This window comes from Anopheles arabiensis, chromosome X, assembly GCF_016920715.1.
Source record: "Anopheles arabiensis isolate DONGOLA chromosome X, AaraD3, whole genome shotgun sequence".
Taxonomy (NCBI): Eukaryota; Metazoa; Arthropoda; class Insecta; order Diptera; family Culicidae; genus Anopheles; species Anopheles arabiensis.
Genome location: NC_053519.1, coordinates 10,242,550 through 10,265,230, shown reverse-complemented (window position 1 = coordinate 10,265,230; position 22,681 = coordinate 10,242,550). Strand labels below are relative to the sequence as shown.

The 22,681-nt window shown below is 42.3% G+C and overlaps 1 protein-coding gene across 3 annotated transcripts; it reads left to right on the top strand.

Annotated features, from left to right (window-relative positions):
• Nucleotides 1-9,949: 9,949 nt before the first annotated feature.
• Nucleotides 9,950-19,976, top strand: LOC120906562. Of its 3 annotated transcripts, XM_040318325.1 has the most exons (7): nt 9,950-10,297; nt 10,364-10,606; nt 16,557-16,788; nt 17,996-18,112; nt 18,220-18,723; nt 18,805-18,878; nt 18,968-19,083. In XM_040318325.1, the coding sequence occupies exons 3-7, from the start codon at nt 16,565-16,567 to the stop codon at nt 19,054-19,056; spliced, it is 1,008 nt and encodes a 335-aa protein (XP_040174259.1). In that variant the 5' UTR covers nt 9,950-10,297; nt 10,364-10,606; nt 16,557-16,564; the 3' UTR covers nt 19,057-19,083. The 3 variants fall into 3 exon arrangements, with proteins under 3 accessions (XP_040174259.1, XP_040174258.1, XP_040174260.1); XM_040318324.1 differs by having other exon boundaries at nt 9,950-10,606; nt 18,968-19,976; XM_040318326.1 differs by lacking the exons at nt 9,950-10,297; nt 10,364-10,606 and adding an exon at nt 13,907-14,542.
• The last annotated feature ends 2,705 nt before the right edge of the window (nt 19,977-22,681 follow it).

Here is a 22,681-nt window from a genome sequence, read left to right as displayed (position 1 = left end):
GCGCTACAAAACGTTCTACAAACGCTGCGTTTTTAAGTGCTTGGGTTCCATTCAACTCGTCTGAGCATTTCGGAGCCGTTCGGAACTGATGGTCATGACGATTCGGGCCGGTTGCAAGTTTTGAAGGTTGCACCTACGATGCCGGAGCCGCTACCTTTTCTGGCGGAGTAATATGTGTGTGTGTGTATATTTCAAAATGTATTGAAAATGCCCATCCCTAGAGTACACATGGCCATTTCATTTACTCTTCAGCACCAAATAGGGAAGCGCGTGAGTCGCTGCAAATTTGGCCTTTGGTACGCTGTTGAACATTTTGACAGCTACAGAAGCATGCCGAAGAGAGCGAGAGAGTGAGAGATCCATAGAGAGAGAGAGAGAGAGAGAGAGAGAGAGAGGGTACGCTCGCTCTTTCCAAGCCCTACACAGTGCCGAGTTCGCTGTCCTGCGAGGAACTTTTGAGCGTTTTTCTTTCTTTCATTTATAGCGCGTTTTGGTCAGAGAAAGAGCGAGCGAGAGAGGAGCTTGAAAGAGAAGGCCGAAGACTAGAAGAGAGATGTTTTTGCTTCATGTGAAGTTTTCTCAGCATAATTTCAACGACACATGTGCGACCTATTGTAATAGTACCTGCAGAACAGTACATTTTATATCCAATCGTTCAATGATGATCATTCTATGTAAATCCCATCGGGTAATTGTGTATTTTTCAACTATTATTTTGGGATTTCGGGTTCCAGCCATTCGAGAAAAGTCACTCCCTAGCCTAGCTGTCCTACGACATTTCTTAGGTCGGTGTGTCAGTGCGTTTATGGCGTTATGGGCTGTGTACATTGGCTGTCTAGGTCCGTCGTGTTTTGGCAACTGTCAGCTGTTTTTCGAGCTAGCTTTGTCGAACTTTAGTCACGCTCCTTTGTCTTGCGATGTTTGCTCACGCATATGCGCATTCTGGACGAGATAGTTCACATTGATGTGTATTTCTTTATTTTTTCTCCTCAACGCTGTACAACATGTGCTGATTTCTAATACCGACATTGCATCGCATTCAAAGAATTTCATAACCACATCGACTCGAAAAAAATCTATCAATTTTACGCTGTATATTATTGTATTCGTTATGCTCCCATATGTTATCCTCTATGTAACAAATGGCGAGTATTTGTGTCAATATGCACGATTAAGGACGGTTTGCACACCTATCGAAGTGCTGCAGCATGTGGTTGCCGCTCGCGGATCACCCGATGACGATGCTCGGGAATGTTTAGCTGAACGGTCGCTTGTGGTACGATAGCAAACATTATTTAACATAATAATGAACGCGCTTTCCTTTAAACATCTATCTCATTGGTGTGTAACTTACAGATAGCGTAATGAGATCGCTTCTAATTCGGTATGTTCTTTCCTTTGGCCCCGAAACTTTGCAGCGAATCATGTTGTAAAAGCGTTTCATTCGGCGCGTACCAACGGAATCTCTGTATGCCCGGCACAATTAAAAAGGATAGTGCGATAAAGTGCAAACAAAAGCTATAAAATAATCTTCACAAAATGTTCAAAATAATGTTTATTTCCTTTTTTCTTGGTTCACGTTCACGATGTTGTATATGTTGCCACCGTATCTCGTTAAAGACTGACATCTGCTGCAAAGAGCGGTTACTATGACTACTATGATTAATCTAAAATCTATCCGGCATGGTAATACAGGCAGACCTAAACTTACGCGGTACCTTTTATCCGCGGATTGGGAGATACCCCAAGTGCCACAAATCCACTAAACGACCACTAAACGGCTTCTAAAAGACTCAAGTTATCTACCTAAACCAAGGTGTTATAAATGACAAGGTGAAGTTGTTCAGAGCAAAATGACATTTCTCGACTTGACATTTCTCTTCCGGGGGCTCCGGTATAAAAATTGGGGAGGGCTGGTGCGGGGTGATGAAATTTGTATGCAGAGAGTGACAGATGTCCCCCACAATGTCGCCCAGCAAAAGCGATAAAAATCAACCTTGTAAATACATTATCCTTGACCTAAACGGAATATAGAAAGACTTCGTTTAGCAGACGGCAAACGACTCATGCATTCTAAAAATAGCAAAAAAGCTGGTGGCGCTCTCTGTTGGTGGGATACCTCAACCAGTTGAGCTTCATCGCTTGGAGAAGAGCTTTCTCATTTCCTCTATACAGGCGGTCCCCGAGATACACGGTACCTCTTATACGCGGATTCGGAGATACGCGGTTTTCAAAATTTGACAGTTCTTTGAGCAAATTGTACTCATTTGACACATCCATTGTGAAATACCAAATAATTTCCGTATTGATCGAATGTAAAATACCATTTAAAAAGGTTTAAAACTGTTCAATTCATTAGAAACATATCAAATAATTAATTTGGTGGCTAAAACCACCTCCTACTTGCAAAATTGCACGAATATTAGTGATATTTTGGCTGGAAATCACGAGATTCGACTTACGCGGAAATTCGAGATACGCGGTATTTTGCGGCCGTTTTCGGTCCCCAATAACCGTGTATCTCGGGGACCACCTGTACTGTTGTATGGTTTCGCATTGAAGTTATGCATCGCTAGAACTAGAACGGCGATACGATTGTTTAAATACTAAACTCCAACCGAAACCACCAGTACTGAAGCAAGTGAGATTTGAGTTATGGTCGTTGGTGTTGATACCCATGTATCTGACCGACCACACGGACCATTCATATAGATTTTTGCTCAGAAAGTTAGAAGGCATTATGATAAGATGAAACTTGTCGAAATACATTGCAAGAAAAGGATAGCAATATAATGAATGATGAGTTGTAATACGCCATCTATTGATCAAACCAATGAAGCTATGGAGCTTTCATTTTTTTTCAATGGATATTCAATTTTCTAGTCGTTTAAGCTTAATCTGTGGCGCTTGGGACGCCAATGGTACTGATTTGACACAACAATAGTAAAAGAGAAAATAATTTGCTAAATTGTATTAAGAGAGAATTGCTACATTGTATTAAGCTGTGTGTGATAACTGCGTAAGTGCTTTGAAAATGGTTTAAAAAAGCAACATTGCATTTGACAATTTTTGGAGCAATACGTCTGTACTGAATTTTAATAAATCAATAAATACATAAATTCTTGGAGGAAATTGTACTGATTTTAATGTTAAGCTATCAAATTTAGAAAATTACATATCTGGGAATCCACGTAAGTCGAAAGCAACTTAGCTCAGGAACAGACTGTACACATTTTCTTTTACATACATACATACATGACATTAAACAGAAATTCTGCCCAAGGATGAACACAAACCATCCACGAATTTTGCTGAATTAGACGTATTTTTATAGATTTCATTACCAAACTGCTACAGGTCAACAGATAAGCAGACCCTAAACGCTAATGTCCAGATCCTTTCCCAACATTTGAATTACAAATATTACAATACTTCCACAGAACCTCTAGTTTAGCTAAAAAACAAAAAATATTTGCGTTGAATTTTCTCCTTTTTCACTCTTGAATAAATTTGACGAGTTTGACCATTTTATCTAATTAATACAAATTAAGTTTGTATTTTACAAAATTATAGTAACTTTGTGACTTTAATCTTACAATTTACTTATCAGATCTGGACAAACCATACAGTTTTGAAATGAATTTGAACAAAGCAACAAATCTACCTACAAAGAAATTGATAGATAAAAATACTTCATTCAATCTTCCAAACATAAATAAAAAAGATCCCATGCTTGAAAGCCTGATGCTGAGTGCCAGAGTGGCAGGAAGTCTGGAATCATAACATTTTCACTATACAATTTTCCGTCACTAATTAAAATGGACTGGAAGTAACGCAACTAGTAGGAAATGCAGCAATGCCGAAAAGAACTTTTTTTTTTAGAAATGAGTTCCCGTACCAGATCTTGGGAGACCATCATCAACAACGCGTGAGACGTGTGAAATCTCGACTATTGAAATCGTTGAATCGACTCTATTGAAACCTTTCACATTCATGGCTGTTACGGAACTATGTAAAATAATGTGAAATTTTTATTTCGCAATTGCTACCTCACTTTCTGCACCATTTCCAACAAACTGTAGCAGAAAATCTCGAAAAACGATAAACATAGTTGTAGCAGCTCATTAAATAAATTTTATCTCCTATCTGGATGAACATTTTGACGCAAAACTTGCCTGAGAAGTAAAAAAAAATTATTAACAAAAAAAACAATTGGCATGTTTATTATAACATTTTATGTATGTAAAAGAAAGAGTCATGTTGCTAACGTCTCAACATGTTGCCATTGAACAAATGTTGCTGGAACATGTTCATAGACCCCGGCCTAAGGTTTCAACGAACTGTTAGCTGAGGCGATGGCTTGTGAGTGCGTATGTGTGAAGAGGGAGAAAAACCGCAGAAATAAGTAAACCCATGAAAAACTAATTGCAATATAAAAAAAAAAATATCGCACCATTAGTACCAGCATCAAAAATGACTTTATTCTAGTTTTTTGTTTCAGTTCCAGTTTCTAACAAAATTTTCAGGTAAAAATGTAATTACGTTAGGTCTCTTGGGTGAATATTTGAAACAAAATTTTATTGTCCACAATAGTCTACAATTATTTGAGTTTATTTGATAACCTTAAAAACATTAAATTCAATTTTGTGTTCACCTAAGTTATTGGGTTTTATGGAAATATTTTTTTCTTTAACTATTTTTTTTATTAAACTCTTACAATATTTGGGTATTTGCATGATCAGATATTCTCAAATTGTATGGGACAACATTAAGTTGCAACTGGCAATTGCAGTTAATTGCAATTAATGTAAATAATTCATTTTTTGATAAAAATAACCCAGTTTTTAATAAATTCATGTCTTTCCACTGAGAATATTTGAAATATGCCATGACTTATAATGTTTTTTGTTAAGACAATGTGCTCTTATAACCGCTTTTTCAAATACCTTCCTCAGAACGCAATGTCACCTTTGTATTGAACTGTGATTTCTCAACAGCACGGATAAACGGAAAGCCGGATAAAAGGTACCCGGATAAACGGCGCTCCACTGTAATTGTAATGTTTATTAATTTCAGGATCGACAACAGAGGGGCCAAAGTGTGATCAGTCAGAAATAACAAAGACAGAGCAATATCGCTTGTTGATGACTCCATCCTCCCACGCCGCAAAAAAAATAAAAAAAAATATTGAGGATATTTTGGGGATGATACAAAAGCCTTAACGACTGAAAAATCTTTATGAACAAGTAATACCATGTCAGATGAATAACTGATCCCTAATGAAAAAGAACTTTTACCATCGTTGAACTCGTAAAAAACAATGGTTTTTTTTTAATGTTCATTTTTGATTTCAAATGTTTCAATATTTGTGAAACCAACTGACTTGTGCGAAATTAATAAGAACTAATAATATAAAAAAGTTTTATCGTGTGAAAAATGCATGGAGCTATTTCACTATATTTAAAACATTATATTGCATTTATTGCGTTGGCGTAAATCAAAAGCTCTCCAGTCGCAAAGTTGCATGCAAAACTTTAAATAAATTTACTGCGACCAGTCTTGACTGGACCAGAGTTTGACATCACTGAGATACACTAACTCAGTGATGTCAAACTCGTTTTGGGTTGCGGGCCGGATTAGATAATATTCCCGCGGGCCGCACTTGAGCACTTGTGTGGGTGTGTGGGTGGTGGGTTAGGCGGTGAATAAAATTCTACCTTTTTATACTAAAATATATCATTAAGATATTTTAAGTTTTTGAGTTTTTGATTGATCAGGTTTTGTTTTATACATCACCCACTACACCGCATGGTGCTTTTGGCGAAACTCATTAAGGACTTATTCTTTGACCTAGAATTGTATCTGCATTTTTTCCTAGCCTGCTATACAACTTTCATGACAAATACTCCACCATCTTTAATTGAGTATGAATAAGAAAAATAGAAATATAATTAAAATAAGGACAGCAGGTTTAAAGGAAAAGAGAATACCAACTTCTAATCGGCCTCATACAATTCACGCCTTTGGAAGTGCTTGGTTTTTCATGATTTTTAAAGATATCGGACTGATTTTTGCTTGCGCCACAGCCAAAACTTTTGAGCTGTGTATCCTTCCAACCATACTTCATAGTTGTAGTTCAGCTATTAGCCCTAAACAGCATGGGTTTATGCCTGGTAGGTCTACTTCAACTAATCTCATGTCTTTTATTTCCAATATTTTTAGATCTTTTGAGGCCGGTACCCAACTTGATGCAATATACACCGACTTTCATGCTGCTTTTGATAGTTTACCTCACTCTTTATTATTAGCTAAATTGTCTAAACTTGGTTTTGGTGATGGCATTATTAGCTGGCTGTCCTCATATTTAAGTAATCGATCATGCAGGGTTAAAACCGGGTCGTACTTATCTGAGGAGTTTTTTTGTACGTCAGGTGTCCCTCAGGGTTGTGTGCTAAGTCCACTTCTGTTTTCTTTGTTCATCAATGATGTTTGTAATGTTTTACCTCCTGATGGTCATCTCCTTTATGCGGATGATATCAAAATCTTTTTACCAGTGTCTTCTTCTTCTGATTGTCTGAGACTTCAGCATTACCTCAATGCATTTGTTCATTGGTGTTCATCTAATTTACTTCGCCTGTGTCCCGAAAAATGTTCTGTTATTTCTTTCTCTCACTCTCTTTTTCCTATTTTATTTAACTATACTCTCTCTAGCACTTCCCTCTCTCGTGTTATGTCCATCCGTGACCTTGGTATTATACTTGACTGTCGTCTTAACTTTAAACTGCAGCTTGATGAGGTGCTACTAAAAGCAAATCGAACCCTTGGGTTTATCTTACGTTTTACCTCTATTTTTAGAGATCAAAGCATCCTAAGAATCCTTTATTGTGCTTTGGTAAGGCCTATTCTTGAATATGCTAGTATCATCTGGAATCCTCCCACTATTGATGGCTGTTCGAGAATTGAAAGCATTCAGCGCCTCTTTACCAGGATTGCCTTTCGTCGTTTGTTCGGTGCTGCCTCACTACCTCCCTATGAAACGCGATTGCAGTTATTCAATCTTCACTCCTTAAGCTTCCGCCGCCAAGTGTTTCAGGCTTGTTTTATTGGTGGCTTATTACTTTCTGCTACTGATGCTCCTGATTTACTCTCGTCCATCTCGCTGTATGTTCCCTCTCGTTCTCTTCGTCCACGTGATCCTCTGTCAATTGAAACACGTCATACTCTTTATACTTTCAATGACCCTCTTCTGTCCTGTTTCAGGTTGTTTAACCACTTTTACTATCTCTTTGATTTCGACTCCTCTCTTAACTCTTTCCGTAACCGTATTTTTTCTTCTAATTCCCTTTAATTATTCTCCTTAGTTTTCTATTACTCTCTTTTTTTTTTGTTAAGTTTATGATAGTCTCTACGCTCTACTCTTGTTTTTTTTCTTTTTTTGCTAGGTCAAGACTAGGTTAGTTAGGCTTAGTTTTTCATGAATTATTTTGTTTATTTGTTAGTATTAAATCAGTTTTAAGTATATTATATTTAGCCTTGATGGCGGATATTGTATTAAATAAATGAAATGAAATGAAATGAAAAGCTTAGCTAAAGAGTATCCTCATCGTTGAAGTGAAGAAAGCGGTATTCCGATATATAGTTACCGAATTTCCCAGAAATCCTCCCATGCTACATGCCATCTTCGCGGATGTCTTCCCAAAAACAGCCACTATGAGTAACTTACTTCACACTCCGTTAATCGAACTATAGAGACTGAATGTTGAAATCTTCTTCCTCAGTGGATAAAAATTAGTACATCCATTATTCCTGACTCGTAATCAACAATCTACTTAAGTTTCATTTAAATAACTGCCAAACTTCTGCGCGGGCCGGATTGAATGGCTTTGCAGGCCGCATGTGGCCCGCGGGCCTTATGTTTGACATCTCTGGTGTATCTTTAAAAAAATCGAATGCGAATTCCTCCATTCCGAAAATCTTATTTTCACTTTGAAAAAATGTTAATTTTACTAACGGGGGTATTGCATTGGAGTTTGAACATACTGAGTGGTCTGTAATTCCATATTACTATAATAAAAGTTGAGAGAGTAGTAAGCAATACGGCATAGCTGTCCCTCCGGAATAATTAAAAAAAGTTAAATGAATATGGTGTAAAATGTCATACTATAAGAGTAGAGAGTCAGTAAATTATACACGTATAGTTTCTTCACATCATTCAAATCCTTTCACGGGCCTGACTGAATGTTGCGGCAGACCGCAAGTACGGATATGTTTAAAATTAATTTTTTTAAAACATAATTATAGAGACTATCACGAGAACAAACATTTTTTATTTTAATTAAAGTTTATTAGATTTGTTTTGTTGCTAATTCGGATATTCTATATCTTTTGGCTTATGTTTGTGTTTTCTGAGCGAATTCCAAAGTCATTTCTGAAAGTTGGTCAGGCGTTTTGACTACTACAATGTCAACTGTTCGCCTTAAGCATAAAGCATAAAAGCATTTTAAAAAAAAGATTGATTGAAATGCCTGGACTTAATTCAAATCAAGTTCAAGAATAGACTTAGAATAGAAAATAATGTGACTTATTTTTTTTTCGATGAAATCATCATGGCAACAGTTTTTTTTATTTACCACACGAAGGCACCGCTTCTTAAGCAAGGACTCCAAACTTAGGCCGTGAGCTAGCTTCATCGATTTAGGCTTGTCCTATGGTGCTCTATTCTCTTCGCTATGCATTTAAAAAATAACTGGTTCGTGTTAACTTTTGCTAACATTATTGCAAAAAAAAAAAACAACTTAATTGACACTGGATGCATGAACAACATGAAAAGCAAAATAGTGATCGGATTTGTTCAAAGCTAAGGACGTTAGAAATCAATCATGACACACTGATTTTTGAGTTCATCAACCAAGATGAGGATACTTTTGTACATTAATCGGTTTTACAATTTTCTAAGGTCGATCAATGCTTTTTTATGTCCTTCGTTTAGTTACGCTCAGTTGCTCATTGGGTTGAGCTTCGTAGGAATCGAATCTTTGGAGGTTTACACACAAAAAAGACATTAGAAGGGAACGACGTTACGTTCACTTGAAAGAATAATTTAGCACTCGGAAGCCATCATCTACGGTTCGTTTTGCAATTTGAGATGGCTGCACTTCATTAGCTGCAGCATTACCATGAAGGAGTGATCAGAAGATCCGATATAGCTAGTGAACACATATTTTTCATACTCAGTATATTGTTCAGCTAGCTGCTGCTGTTGCTAAAAGCTTTCCACGGCGCTCCCGCGAGTTCATGAAGCTTCGATTCGAAATAGAGACGGTCGTCGTCGGCATGAGAGCCGTGCCACGATCAACGGTGAAAGTACATCGCACGTGGTGCATGTTCAAGATGGAGAGAATTTTATACAGGGATGAACAACTGTTTACTCGGACTGAGCAGCAAAGTAACCCCTAGAAGACTCTATTTGATTGCATTGATTTATCCTGCTGGTTACTCGTGTGCATACATTATGTTTGCCAAAGAAAATACTCTATCAACATAATCAGCAAAGTCAGAAGTCGTTAGTTCGTTTTATCGATCAGTCCAAAGACCTCCGGAGCAAACAACAACAAGCCCGTTTTTTTTCTAACAACCCTATCGAAAGTTTTGCTGCCATGCTGCACCGAAAGCTTGCCATCCGTTGGTTCCTTTCACCCAAACCGAACTGCAAATAAAATAAGACACACACACACACACACACACACACACACACACACACACACACACACACACTAAACCCCGCTCGCGACTCCGCTGCGTAACGTCTCATTTTACTCACTTTGCTCCGCCAAAGTCTCCACCAGGTGAGCCCCACCGGTCCGCCGAGGAATGGCAGAGGAGGTACGAGTCACGTTGTCTACCGTAAAGCCCGAGACGTGCGGCCCGGCAATCATGCGAGCGCTCTCAGTCGTGCCGGAGCTTTTGTCTGAACCGCGTCGAGTGATCGAACCGCACGTGATTGTCGAACGGGTTCGTCGTCAGTGTGCGATCTGAATCCGTTAGGTGGTGTTTTGTGCGCGGATTATAAAAATTGCATCGCTTAATTTTAGTACACAGCAGACAAAGACAACGAAAAAAACATTTCACACACACACAAAGCAAGCTCATCTTCTTGCTGGGCAAAGTGAATAAAACCAAAATTGCAAAAAATAAGCAAAATCCCAAAAACTTTTTGAAGTGCATTTCGGTGCTACATCTTTCAAAGCGCCTTGGGTAAACCACCAAAGGTACAAAGTGTTTTCCCGCTGTTCCCGCCGTAAGCCATACCCCGATTTCTGGTGTAGCAGGGTGAAAGGTGTTAAATTTACGCACTTTCTGGTAGCTTTCTGGTAGCTTTGGTGCCGTTTCTTCGCCTACAAACATCGCCCGTTCGGTGTCGGCGCAAACCTAGCGGAGAATGATACGGCTCTGAAGAGCAGCTCGAACCGCATTTTACGCAACTTCTCGACCAGCGCACCTCAATCAATTGCAACGCGTTCCAGTGCAGCGCAATTCAACAAGCAACCTCACATCGCCGCGCTGGGTTGATTTCGAAACTCCAACTACTGCCACTGCCAAAGCGAAGGTACGTTACCGTGACGGTGTCATCGATACCGGGGTGCAGAACAGTTTCGTTTGTAACAGCAACATGTTACCATTAATCGGTGAGAATTTGGGCGTTTGGGGCCTTTAATAAACTATGAGCCAGCATTCCTAGCGCAAGTATTCAGGGCCGTCTAACAGGGCGAAAGGGGCGGCACTAATCATCATCCTCGCATCACATAACAGTCGGCTCCTCATTATTTATACACGTGCTGCAGGAATGTGTGTTTGTGTGGTGTGAGAGGGCATCTAGAACGTGTGGTTACTACTCGCCGCGATCGATAATAGTAGCCGGTGGGCGGCTAGGCTACGCCTCGAACGCTGTGCGCACGTGTACGGCAGCATGAAGCATTGACAGTTCGTCGCTGCGTTCGCGCACTATTGGGATCGGATGCCTCACTTTCTCACCGTTCAGTCATCGATAGCGGTGTAGTGGCAGTTCCATTTCACCCAAGATCGACACGAACGGGTTTGTGTCGGTCGGTGAGAAACTGTGCCACCGGTGTCGCTTTCTTATGCGTATTTGCTTGCTTTTTTTTCTTGTTCCGTTTCCTTTCCGGATGGCAAATGGCTTCCAATTTTTTGTTGTTGAGCTTAGCGGTGCCGTAGAAGCGATCCAAGCGTCCGAAAGGGCTATCCGCTCAATATTGATGTGTTGATCGGTGCTGGGGCAACCGCTTTGCTGGGTGAAATGCAACTCCAGCAAACACACACTGCGGGATAATGATGCGATCGATCGGTGCCTGTTTACGTGCGTGACAGAGCTAGTACACAGCGGTGAGTCAATGCAGCGAGACGAGCAAGGGGAAATTTTCCATCCTTGGAAAGCCCAGTCATGAGGGATGTTGGAGGTACAGCAGGGAACGGAGAAGTGGCGGGAGGATAATGAGTAGCGAAAACGGAATACATTAGGGGCAGACCCTTTCAATAAACACGTTGAGCCATTTGCGCGCACAAACACACACTTACACACACACATACACTTAAACCTCTACTATCCTGTTGGTGCCAGCTTTTCTCTAGAAATTGCTTCAAGTGTCTCGGCAGTACAATCCGGATGCGCACAAAAAAAAAAAACAGAGGAAAAAATGAAACCTAAAGTTCATTCGCACACACAAACAAACACCACTTAGACCAGTGAGGCCTCAGAAAGCTTAGCACGAACGGCAAAGCGAGGAAAACTTTCACGCTAGGTGTGTGGTTTTTGCTCTCTCTCTGTCTCTCTCTCTCTCTCTCTCTCTCTTTTACTTCTCATCCGCGATGCAGTTTTGTCGGAGTATTCAGTCGGGCAACGTTTGCATAATACATAACGTACATAACGCATTGCAAGAGGAAGGGTAAGCGGTTTGTTTTTTTTTCTTACAGACTCCATAATAGCGCACCTCAATAGGCGTTACTCATCGTATGGCAGACGCCAAATGATGATATCTTACGGATTTACCCAACGCTGGATATTATTCGCACACGAGACGATGGTTGATGCGACGACGATTTGATCGCACGATCGAGGCAACTTTTCATGCCAAACTGCTACGATTGTGACGATGTATTGACCCATTCCTGTTTCTCCATGCTACCGAGGGACAGTTCGGCTGGGATTCGATTCATGTTCGTTTCCTGATCCTGTTTGTCTACGCATATTTGGCACACAACAAATACCCCTATCAACGGATTGAACGCATGAAGATGTGGATGACCTAATCGATAGCCGTGCCCACCCTCGACACGGTGAGACGTAGTTCAACACCCGGGTTTAGATTCGTGTGAAACACGGCGGAACAACCACCACCCCACAAATTGCTACTTTTCTCTCTCGGGGTCATGTCCCCGTTTCGGCAGGTGCCCATTTCCTTTTCTTTTTAGATGTTGCAAAAAAAAGGCCACTCCCTCACAACACAACAAAAAATACACCTTGTCACTGCAGCTTTTCGTCAAAGTGTGTGTCATACACACCACCCTACCCGCCAACTATCATTGGTTGGTTTTGGTGACCATTGTTTCGTGTCGTAATCTCGCTCTGTGTTACCTGAAGCAGCCATCGTGTCAAGAGTTGCATGGAGGAGGGGAGGGAGGCTTTGTTCTGATCGTTGCTAAAGACCACCACACGCCGTTCTCATCATAATTACCCCTCCTCCAATTACCGCCATGTGTGACTGTCCGTTCTTCCTTTTGTTGCCGGGTAACTTGTTCTAGCTACCGGCCACGGTCTTCTTTTCCGGGGAATATCCATAAAGTACGTAATGATTGTAGCGTTTCTTATAAAAGATGCCAGAAAAGAACCAACACTTTGAGCGTGGTAATTGATGAATGTCGTTCGGTGCGTTACGTAATGCATGGATAATCCCCATCTTTTTATCAATTCCAGAAACCTTTTGTTTTTCTTCTGCGACCTCATCTCATATTCCACGCTCCGCAAGCCGAGTTTGGTTGCGCAATGCTGAGGGTGGTAGGAAAGTGATATGCCCATCCCTTCGGGCCTGTTGGTCATTTAAATGTGCTTGGAATAGATTATTCCTTTTTTTTCGACTCGGAATCCTCATTACGCACGCTTCGCACATTTTGCTTCGCCCAAGCTTGCACCAGAGCGATTACGACTGCCAAAAAGGGCCGATCGTCAGTGAGACCGGGCGGGATTTGCCTATGCCGGTAGATGGTCGAGTGGTGCACTCCACTCCAATGGAATTGAAATTGAAGAACGCATTAGCGTATCGCTTGCGAACTGTTGAACTGGCCAGCCAGTGTTAGTATGTCGGGGACAATGGTCCATTGGGGCAACGTACACTACAAAACATGTTGCACAATGCGGGGTACGAGTAGGGTTTGGTGCAGGTTGGGTGCATTTTGCTATTGCTCTTGCCGTAGTGCCATGTGAAGAGGCAATAAATATCGACCAAAGTGTCACGTACCGATGATCATGCTCATCGTGTACCACTTGTGCCATTACCAACCTGAACAGGTAACGGGTGAAGTAGAGAACGGAGTGTGTGATGCATACGGAGTAGCCGAATAGCTGGGGTGATGAGACCAGCAGAGATTGCACGATAAACAGTTTATTTAGTCGCTTGTTTTTTTTCTTCTATAATGTAAACAATTTATTGTTATTAGCCTTCTGACTGTTATCAGCTTTAATGATACCTAAATGTAGCAATGGCATCAATGTGACTGTTTTGGGTCAAGCACAGTCAACCGTTTAATTGCGCTTTGAAAGTTACTAAACGAATGAATTTACCCCAAGCTAAGGATAGCGCTGCGGTCGAACCCAATTTGTCATGCCATTATCTTGTCAACCCAGTTGTATAATGGAAACCTGCGTTTGGTTTTTTTTTCACGGTTGACCTTTTCGGTGTTAACGCCAACTGCACAGATTAGTGTCTGCGGTATTTAACAAAACATTTATTCGCCTCAATATTACATAAACAGTACAAAAAGTGTTTTACGACGTTCTTTGACTGGTCCCCAGTGCTTTCCCCATGCTGCCCCAACCATGCCCGTAGTCCAAAAATTGATCCGAGGGAAACGATGCGTTGCACATATTTGGCAAACATTCGCGCGCGGCGGGTAATCAACGGGGAACCGCAATATTCATGCCGACCGCAAGCGCAAGGAGGGGATAGAAATAACGAGGGCAGAAAGAAGAGCTTATTCGAAGCGAAGCGAGTCGAGCAGGGATGGAGCGTGAAGGTGTTGTCTGGCAATTATCGATGACCTTCTTGTCAGCCGAAGCATTGTGTGTGTGTGTGTGTGTGTTGCGAACGTTTCGAGAAGGATTTAAGCGGTAGTATATAGGTGTGTGTGTGTATGAGTGTTTCTCCTCATCTCTCCCTGTCGACAAATATCGTCATATGGTGTTGTCGATGGAAAATGGAAAAAAGTAGTAGTTACATCCCGATAATCATTGGATATTTTTAAACGCTACGAGGTAATGTTTAACCAAAACACAGCGAGACACGTTGAAGTGTAAGAGTACTTTGTTTTTTTTTTTTTTTTTTTTTTTTTTTTTTTTTTTTTATCTTCGCCCCTCCGAGCAGAGACGAGCTTATTTACTCTTCATTTTCTCCTTCTTCTGAAGGATGCCAATGACAAACACTCTTTGTCAACTATCTACTTGCTTGCCTCCTCAAAGTTTCCTTTAAGTGGTCTTAAGCTTACATCACACTTTGATTCTTTGGAGTGGTTTCTGACCGCTTTGAAGTGTCTATTTAGTTTCTAGAGAGCTTTTTTGTACTGCATGAACTAAGAAAAGCATCCAATTGGCCTAGCCTTTATACTAACTTTCTGCTTGACTATCTGAGCTTTTCGCAGATAAAGTTGAATGGAACATCACACATTCGTTACGGTAGGTTCATGAACATAATCACCTGAGACGTAACAGTCGATCATTCGACAATTGCCTAATTGCCTAATCCTTATGCAAGAAAATCTAATTGCCCCATACTAACATTCTCTCGGTGTAAAAGGATATCGTTTCTGTTTGCGTTGCACGGCGTAATTCATAGGGATTGTGCCGCTAGATTGTCATTACCAATGCGTTGGTTACATGCTTTGTAAACGAATCCGTAATCAAAGAGTAACTCATAGTGTGTGTGTGTGTGAGAGAGAGAGAGAGAGAGAGAGAGAGAGAGAGAGAGAAAAACAGTAAGCATCTTTGTCTCATTTTCTACTTTCACGCTGTCGGTTACTCGTATGCAGCGCCTAATGGCTGAAATTACTAATTATTGCCCTGGATCGACGGGTTAAGTGTAGTGTTGGATTCATGAATCTGAATGAATCTTGGAAATTATTTAATGAATCTGAATCTCGGTAGGAAAGATCTCGAAAGATTCACGAATCTAAAAGGATTTTATAAATCTACAAATTAATAATAATAATATTCTTCGTGCCGTAACAAGCTACGTGATCATGCCACAGCCTATACAGGCTATCGCGTCTTTCTCTCCGTCGTCACGACGGGCATGTTGTCATGTCGTGCGTGTTAACCACTGTACCATGGGATCGCGCAAATTCAATATTTTGAAAATCATACATGTCTAAAGATTCATGAGTCCCTGGAGATGTATGATTCTTAAAGGCTTCATGAATGTTTTAAATTCATGAATCTTTCGAGATTCGCGAAACCTTGGAGAGTTGTTAATCTTTAGAGATTCATGAATCCTTGATGATTCAAGAATCTTTAGAGATTCAAAACATCTTTAGAGGTTCATAAATCTTTAGAGATTCGATTCGAATTTTGAATCACTCATCATGAAGATTCGCGTTTGCTGAAGATACATATAAATGAATCTCAACGAAAGATTTATGAAACCCAACACCAGTTAAGTGAGGCTGAAAGACAAATACATACTGTTTATGTTACTAACATTGTGCTCCAATAAGTGACAGTATGATGTGCTTTCATCGAAAAGTACGCGGAAAGTACCTACTCACTTGTAGCAAACGCGAACACGTCGCGACACATGTTCGCAACGTGTGGTAACATTCCTGGAAACACGTGTTCTTCATAGTCGTTAAAGGCATCGGTTGCTAATGTGTGTTTGCTGCTGCACCTTTGCATCGACAAGCAGCGTGCAATTAAAAACCGCGTAAGCAATTCCGCGGGAATGGGCCGTTTTAGATGATATGCCGTCAATGGACCATCGGTGATCCAGCTGCCACGGTGTTTGAATTTTTGCACAAAATCTGCGCCCCGAATTATGAAACCCACCACTCTGTCCCTATTTCGTCCTCATTATACCATCTACATACGTGCATCCAAATCAGGCCGACCGGTTTTGCATGCTCGCCCCGATGCTGTCTCGATGCGTTACGCAACGTTCTTGCATCGGTTTGAATCCACGTTGTTTTAGGCTGTAAGAAGTTAGCTAGCTGTGGGAAAGCCGTTCGTTTTTTTCTTTCTTTAACATGCAGTTGTTTGTTTGTTGGCTTGTTCGTTCCAGAACCGAAGATGCTGTTCCAAAACTCGGCCATGGCTGCACTGTCGAGACGGGCGTACTGGAAACCGTCGCCGCGCTGTTACCGCTTTCTGCTGGTCCTGCTGGTCGGCATTCTCAGCGGCAAACTGCTGACGACGGCCCGCGCTAAACCCACCCTGCCGTTCCAGCTGTCACAGATACCGGGCTTTACGCACATCGTCGAGCGACGGCTGATGGACGCGATGAAAACCTACAGGTAAGGGGCAAAGTGCCAGCGCCAGGGGCGTGTGATGTGTGTTTTGTTTTTTGGCATGGAAGGAGAAAGAGATCGCTTAATGACGGATGTAGACGCATCCGGTTTCTCGTCGGGCGTTCAGCTCAGCTCAGTGGATCTTCAGTGGAGAAATCACGCACAAACATAAAGCTGGGATAAACATCGATCCTTCATAAAGCGGGTGGCAGGAAGAAAAGTAAAAACTATCAACATAAACCACACAAATTAGAGCATCTTCCTCCGTGGGTGCTGGAGCGTGCTTACCAGCACTCCAACAACCATATAGGCAATTAGTAGACAGCACGTCTCAGCAAAAGAAAGGTGGCTGTGAAATTGGCTCGTCGCCCAGCCGTTGTGTGCAACCACTGCACTGTGGTTGCGTTTCGATTTGCATCCCACGTTGCGCTTTTTTTTTTACTTTGTTTTTCTCCCACGGACCCTGAAGTCACACACAGACAGCGATGCCGCTGAACCCGACGAACTTTCACTTTAGCTGGCTTTCAGCGTTTCTCGGCCATCGGCCCGCGGTCCCTTGCACGTGATACGCGTACGCGTTCGCGCGCCGCCGTGCGAGACAGTCGCTAATTTTAGCCGGTTTTTCCTTGTTGTTGCTGTTGGTTGTGGCGTGGGGGGTTTTTTTAACAAGTGTAGTCTTTTGGATTTTGCTTTGAGCCGGCAACTAGCGCTGACGGAGAAAAGCGTATGCGTAGAATGAACGCGCATAGGCGTCGCATGCGCCTAAATCATTACACGAACTTCTCCCACGCTTAAATCACCAATGCCGTACACACGTTAGCGGATTCGTTGCTAAGAAGCGGTCGCTTGGCATCTGTTATCTGACTCTGAGAGGATATATCAGGGAGTGCATGGGAGTGTGTCCATCTTGCCTGCGGATGTGAGCGGGGTACGCCTGCGCTGCAGCCCTCCCCTGCGGAGTCGATTTGCTGATCTAGTCCACCGGCCAAGATGAAGTAGTACGGCGGCAGTAATGCAGCAGTCCTCAATTGGTTTGCTTTGTCCGTATCTGTTTCGCCTGCCTGCTTGCCATATTTCTCGCTGTTTTCTTTGTTTCCTCCCGCCGCTGACCAAAACGAAAACTAGAACCGGACTGCCACGTTCCGGTGAAGATGTGTACGTTTGTTAATGGCCATTTTGCACTTTCTGTTTTCTACCCGTCTCTGCTTTCCAGCGAGCGCCGCCTGGATGTGGAAAGTTTGCGGATGATCTACTTTCACGACCAAACAGTAGCGGTGGTAGAGCTCGGCCCTGCCAAGCGTCTGATCGGGTGCGAGCTGATCGAGATCTAGTAAGTTTAGCATCTTTTATTTATTGCAATTTATTATCGATAGAGTGGCGGTGAATAAAATGCGACAGCAAAAAAAAACCCATACTACTTTAATGATTGTTTTCTAGCAATGATGCTGATGGCGTGGAGCTGTTGCGCAACCTGTCCGCTATCAACCGGCCGCTGGAGATTTCCTTCCGCGACATGATCAAGCTGATGGAGCAGTGCGAGCAGGTCGATCGGCTTAACGAGCGCAACAGCTACCGGGCGACGCAGGCACCGGACGCGTCCTCGGTCGCCTACCGGATCGCCGGACCGGACGATCCGAGCGACGAAACCGGCAACGGCAGCGCTGGCCAAACGGGCGGATCAAGCAACGGCGGCTTCCTGGCAATGATCATGAAGAACCGCAGCAGCAAGCGGGGCATCTTTTACTCGAGCTCGTTCTCGCTGCTCAGCGGCATCATACCGGGCACGAAGTGGTGCGGCACCGGTGACATCGCGGAAAGCTATCACGACCTGGGCGACGACGCCACGATGGACCGGTGCTGCCGCACGCACGATCTGTGCCCGATGAAGGTGCGAGCGTACCAAAAGCGCTACAATCTAAGCAATAACTCTATTTACACTAAGTAAGCCGATCAAACTAATGGCTTGGTTTGACTAGAAACTGGTAATGTTTTTTTTTTTAATTTATTTATCCTTTACTACAGGTCTCACTGCAAGTGCGATGATATGCTATTCGAGTGCCTGAAGCAAACGAACACGTCCGCGGCCCAAGTAATGGGTAAGCGTCTGGGAGCTTTATTTGATATGACAACAAATAACTAGCTAAACACAATTTTAACTGCATTCCCATTTTTTCTCTGTCTCCAGGATCGGTTTACTTCAATCTAGTGCAAGTCCCATGCGTGGAAGATACTCCTGCAGGGCCCCAGTTCCGCAAGGCTCGCGAAGGGTTTTAGAAAACGAAGGGTTCTAAGCAGGACCAGGTGTGGATGAGTTGTACATAGATATAAAAGTGTGTTTTTGTAGTGAAAAACACCACAGCCAAAGGCACGAATCGTCAGCAAAAAAAAATCGTAAACAATGCCCCTCAGCACAATGTTTACTGTGATAAAACGATATGTCGATGAGGGAGCGACGGGGAAAAATTGAATCATTTTCAGTAAAAAGCTATAACAACTGAATGTATCGTAAATCTATACGTAAATGTCAACGGAGAACTAAACTCACACTCCGACAAGAAAGCAGTACGACTGCCTCCCTTAAAATAGAAAGCGTGCTATCAAACCTCCTGTAATCGACAACAAACAGTGCCTGCGAAGTTGCAAAAGATTTTAACGTTGCGTCCTCACTACCGCTCCCGTGCTAAGGGATTCTGTTTTTAATTTTAAACCATCTGCCTATAACACCTAGTATTACACAGTCCAATCCTTCTGTATTCAGTTTTATGCTTGATGCTATTATTTATTGAACATTTGCAAAGTGGAATGAAGTGAGCGTGTGTCGGCCGGTAATCACCGGAAACAAACATGTCTGAGGAAAATCAGACAATCAAGATAGGTCTATAAGTTCTGCCAAACATCTGGAGTGCACTCGTAACGATTCGTTGCGGCTAACGGTGTTGGGACGGAAATCAGTGATACGTAACCAGTACCCGGTACTTCGCACAGCTACTGGTGGCACGGCATCCAGGAAATCTCGTCATACGACGGAAACCTTCCCATCCGGAACGCGTCTGCAACGGTAACGGGTGGCTGAAGTATCTCCATCCGCCGAGACCTGTCCATCTGTAACAGCAATCATCGTTGGATGATACAGGCGATGATGTTTGGACGGAAAAGACAAATAAAAAGAGAGCAAAAAGCTTGAAACGATGCTAGAGCGTTTGGTTTGTGTGGTGGCTTTATTCATTCTGTGCCGTTTATTTCCGGGGGGGGGGGCTGCTGAAAGAAGGAAACGGTACTGTCCGGGGCGTACATATGGTTCTAAATATGCATGGAAGGTGAGTTGAAAGGTGGTAGCTGCTTGCTTTGTCGGAAACACGTGTCGAGCCAGCCTGCTACGAAGATTTAGAGTGACAAGTAGAACGGAAGAATCCAAAACTTTTGCTTGATGCTTTGAATGGTTGGATTGATTATTTGAGTTCCTATTGTTGGTATTACCGGTGGCTTTGTTGCCAACTTTTTTTTAGAGCTATTGCTGAAGCCATTCGTAACATCTTTGGTCTTGCTCGACTTAACTCAGGGACTAATTCATCGTGTGAAATGCAAGTCATTCTTGCCTCCCTTACCTCTCCATTAAAAATCTCTGTGACCTACATTTCCATCCATCAGGATTATTTATTTTGGTTATTTTTGTGTAAAAAAAAAACACTATGCTCGCCTGAACGATTGACCAGCTTCCTGTACAAACTAAAGGAATAATCTAAATCAGCGATGTTAAATTTATTTGACCTCGCGGGCCCCCGAACTAGTTTGAATAGTATATAGTAAAATTAGGTCGCAAACAGTGAATGTCATATTGAAAAGCAAATGCAGTTACATACCTACAGTAAAGTAAGTTTTTGGCAAATTTTGCAATGTTTATAAGCATTATATATTATAGTGCGCAAAAATAATAATTTATGCTTCATTTTTTACGCCATTGGTTGTGAATACGGTCTCGGTCTGCCTTCGTTATTGATGGGCTTATCAATGACTTTCAAGGATGGTTTACCCGTTGCAGAATAATCCTTTACATCAGATGGTTTGTTTTTCGGAAGTATGTGACAAATTTAAATTTGTTGTAATATATGGTCAATTAAAGAATCAATCTGTTCAATCAATTTTTAATCAAAAATAGCGTTTATGCACTCTGAAAACGGTGAGCTGCTGATATTCGGTTGCGCTGACTCATCAAAATCTTTTGAGGATCCTATCGAAAGTACCTACACGGCTCACGAGATGTTTTTGAATAACACTGATGTCGCAAATACATGACGTAGGAAAAAAATCGTAAGGTTTCGGTAATCATTCGTTAACCCATCTGTGAATCGTGTGTACTTTTTAAGCTTGGTAGTATACTCGTTCGCTCGGCGGGGTATTTGATGTTTACAGTGGTTTGTTTATGATGGTCGTGCGTTGATCCAGAAACGCTTTTAAGTAGCAACTGTTTATGTTTGCTATTGCATCTGTTTATGTTGAGCATAATTTTGAATCGATACGCGAGAATTGCCACTGGTGTTCTTTTTAATAGCTAAAGTTTATGTCACACCGTAACATTGGAAGTGCAGTACGATAATTTAGAGAGGGTGGGTATCTTCATTTCAACGTCAACTTGGACCATTTCCTGGTAATGGTAAAACTACGCCAGAAACTCTCCGTGGTTACCGAACAACGGAGTCATCTCACTCCAAGACTCAACCTGGACAGGGTGAAGTGTGCTGATGTAGCGGAGGGATTCACCACAGTGCTCGAGGAAGTGCTTTTGGCGGACAACAACATCACCACGATACCCCTCGCAATCCACTGGTGTATGGTGGAACGAACTATCAGCACTGCAGCCAAACAGAATATCGGCCGCATACTACCTAGAGAGAAAAATGATTTTTTTTTGTTTATTATAATAGAGACTTTGAGTCGATTGGCGTCATTCGCCTCTTCAAAAAACAGAAAAGAATGCAGCATTGTGGTACGAACCACCTACAGTTAGCTAATAAGTACATGTTAATATTAGTGTTAGGATTTAGTACAGGATAGGTCATGAAAATTCGCGCACGGATAGGTCATGAAAATTCTATGGACATCGCTCTCTTTGTGCTTACCACACCTGACCCGGACCACAAACAACGCCAAATAAAGACTTGTGAAACATAACAGCATGAAACCCGTCAGCTACGGCATGAAACCCGTCAGCACGTGGAGAACTATAGACTGAGGAAACAGCAAACCCTGCTCTACCAGACCAAGCAGCGACGTTTTGAAGAGTCAGACGAACAGCTGCTGGAGCAGCTCTACCAGTCGAAGGACACCCGCTTGTTTTACAGGAGACTGAAGGAAGCAAGGAGCGGGTTTGCTCCTTAAACCGCAATGTGCCGGGATACGGAAGTTGGCAATCTCCTGGCAGACGAGCAGGAGGTGATTGAAAGTTGGAAGTGCTACTTCGAAGGGCACCTGAATTGAACAGAGACAAGAGGCTGGCGCAATTGGCAGAACCACCGGGCAACCACCACAGCAGCAGCACAGCAGTAACACCAACGACAGCAATGATGCAGATGACGAGGTGTACCCCCGCCATCTCTGGATTAGATTGCCAGTGCCATCAAGGAGCTTAAGAGCAATAATTCTGCTGGCAGTCTGCTGGCGCTCCCAAGTAGAGTCATGAAGATCAATCATCAGCGTATCAGCGAAATATTGCCACAACACTGCCACCAGAACTATCATGAGAAGATATTGCATCAGTATCTCGCCTGTTCTTGTGGCAGCGACGTGATCTAGCAAATCGTTACCTCCGTTTAAAATATAACGGAATAACCCAACAGCGACGATGCTTTTGTGGTCGGCGACTATCTTGCTGAGCTTCAAAAGCCCCTAACGCTGTTTGAGC

Excerpts from the sequence above, each read along its gene's own strand:
- LOC120906562 (XM_040318324.1), top strand. The coding sequence starts at position 16,565 with ATGCTGTTCCAAAACTCGGCCATGGCTGCACTGTCGAGACGGGCGTAC. Across the intron at positions 16,789-17,995 it reads GACGCGATGAAAACCTACAG|CGAGCGCCGCCTGGATGTGG; the intron begins GTAAGGGGCAAA and ends TCTGCTTTCCAG. Across the intron at positions 18,879-18,967 it reads GTCCGCGGCCCAAGTAATGG|GATCGGTTTACTTCAATCTA; the intron begins GTAAGCGTCTGG and ends CTCTGTCTCCAG.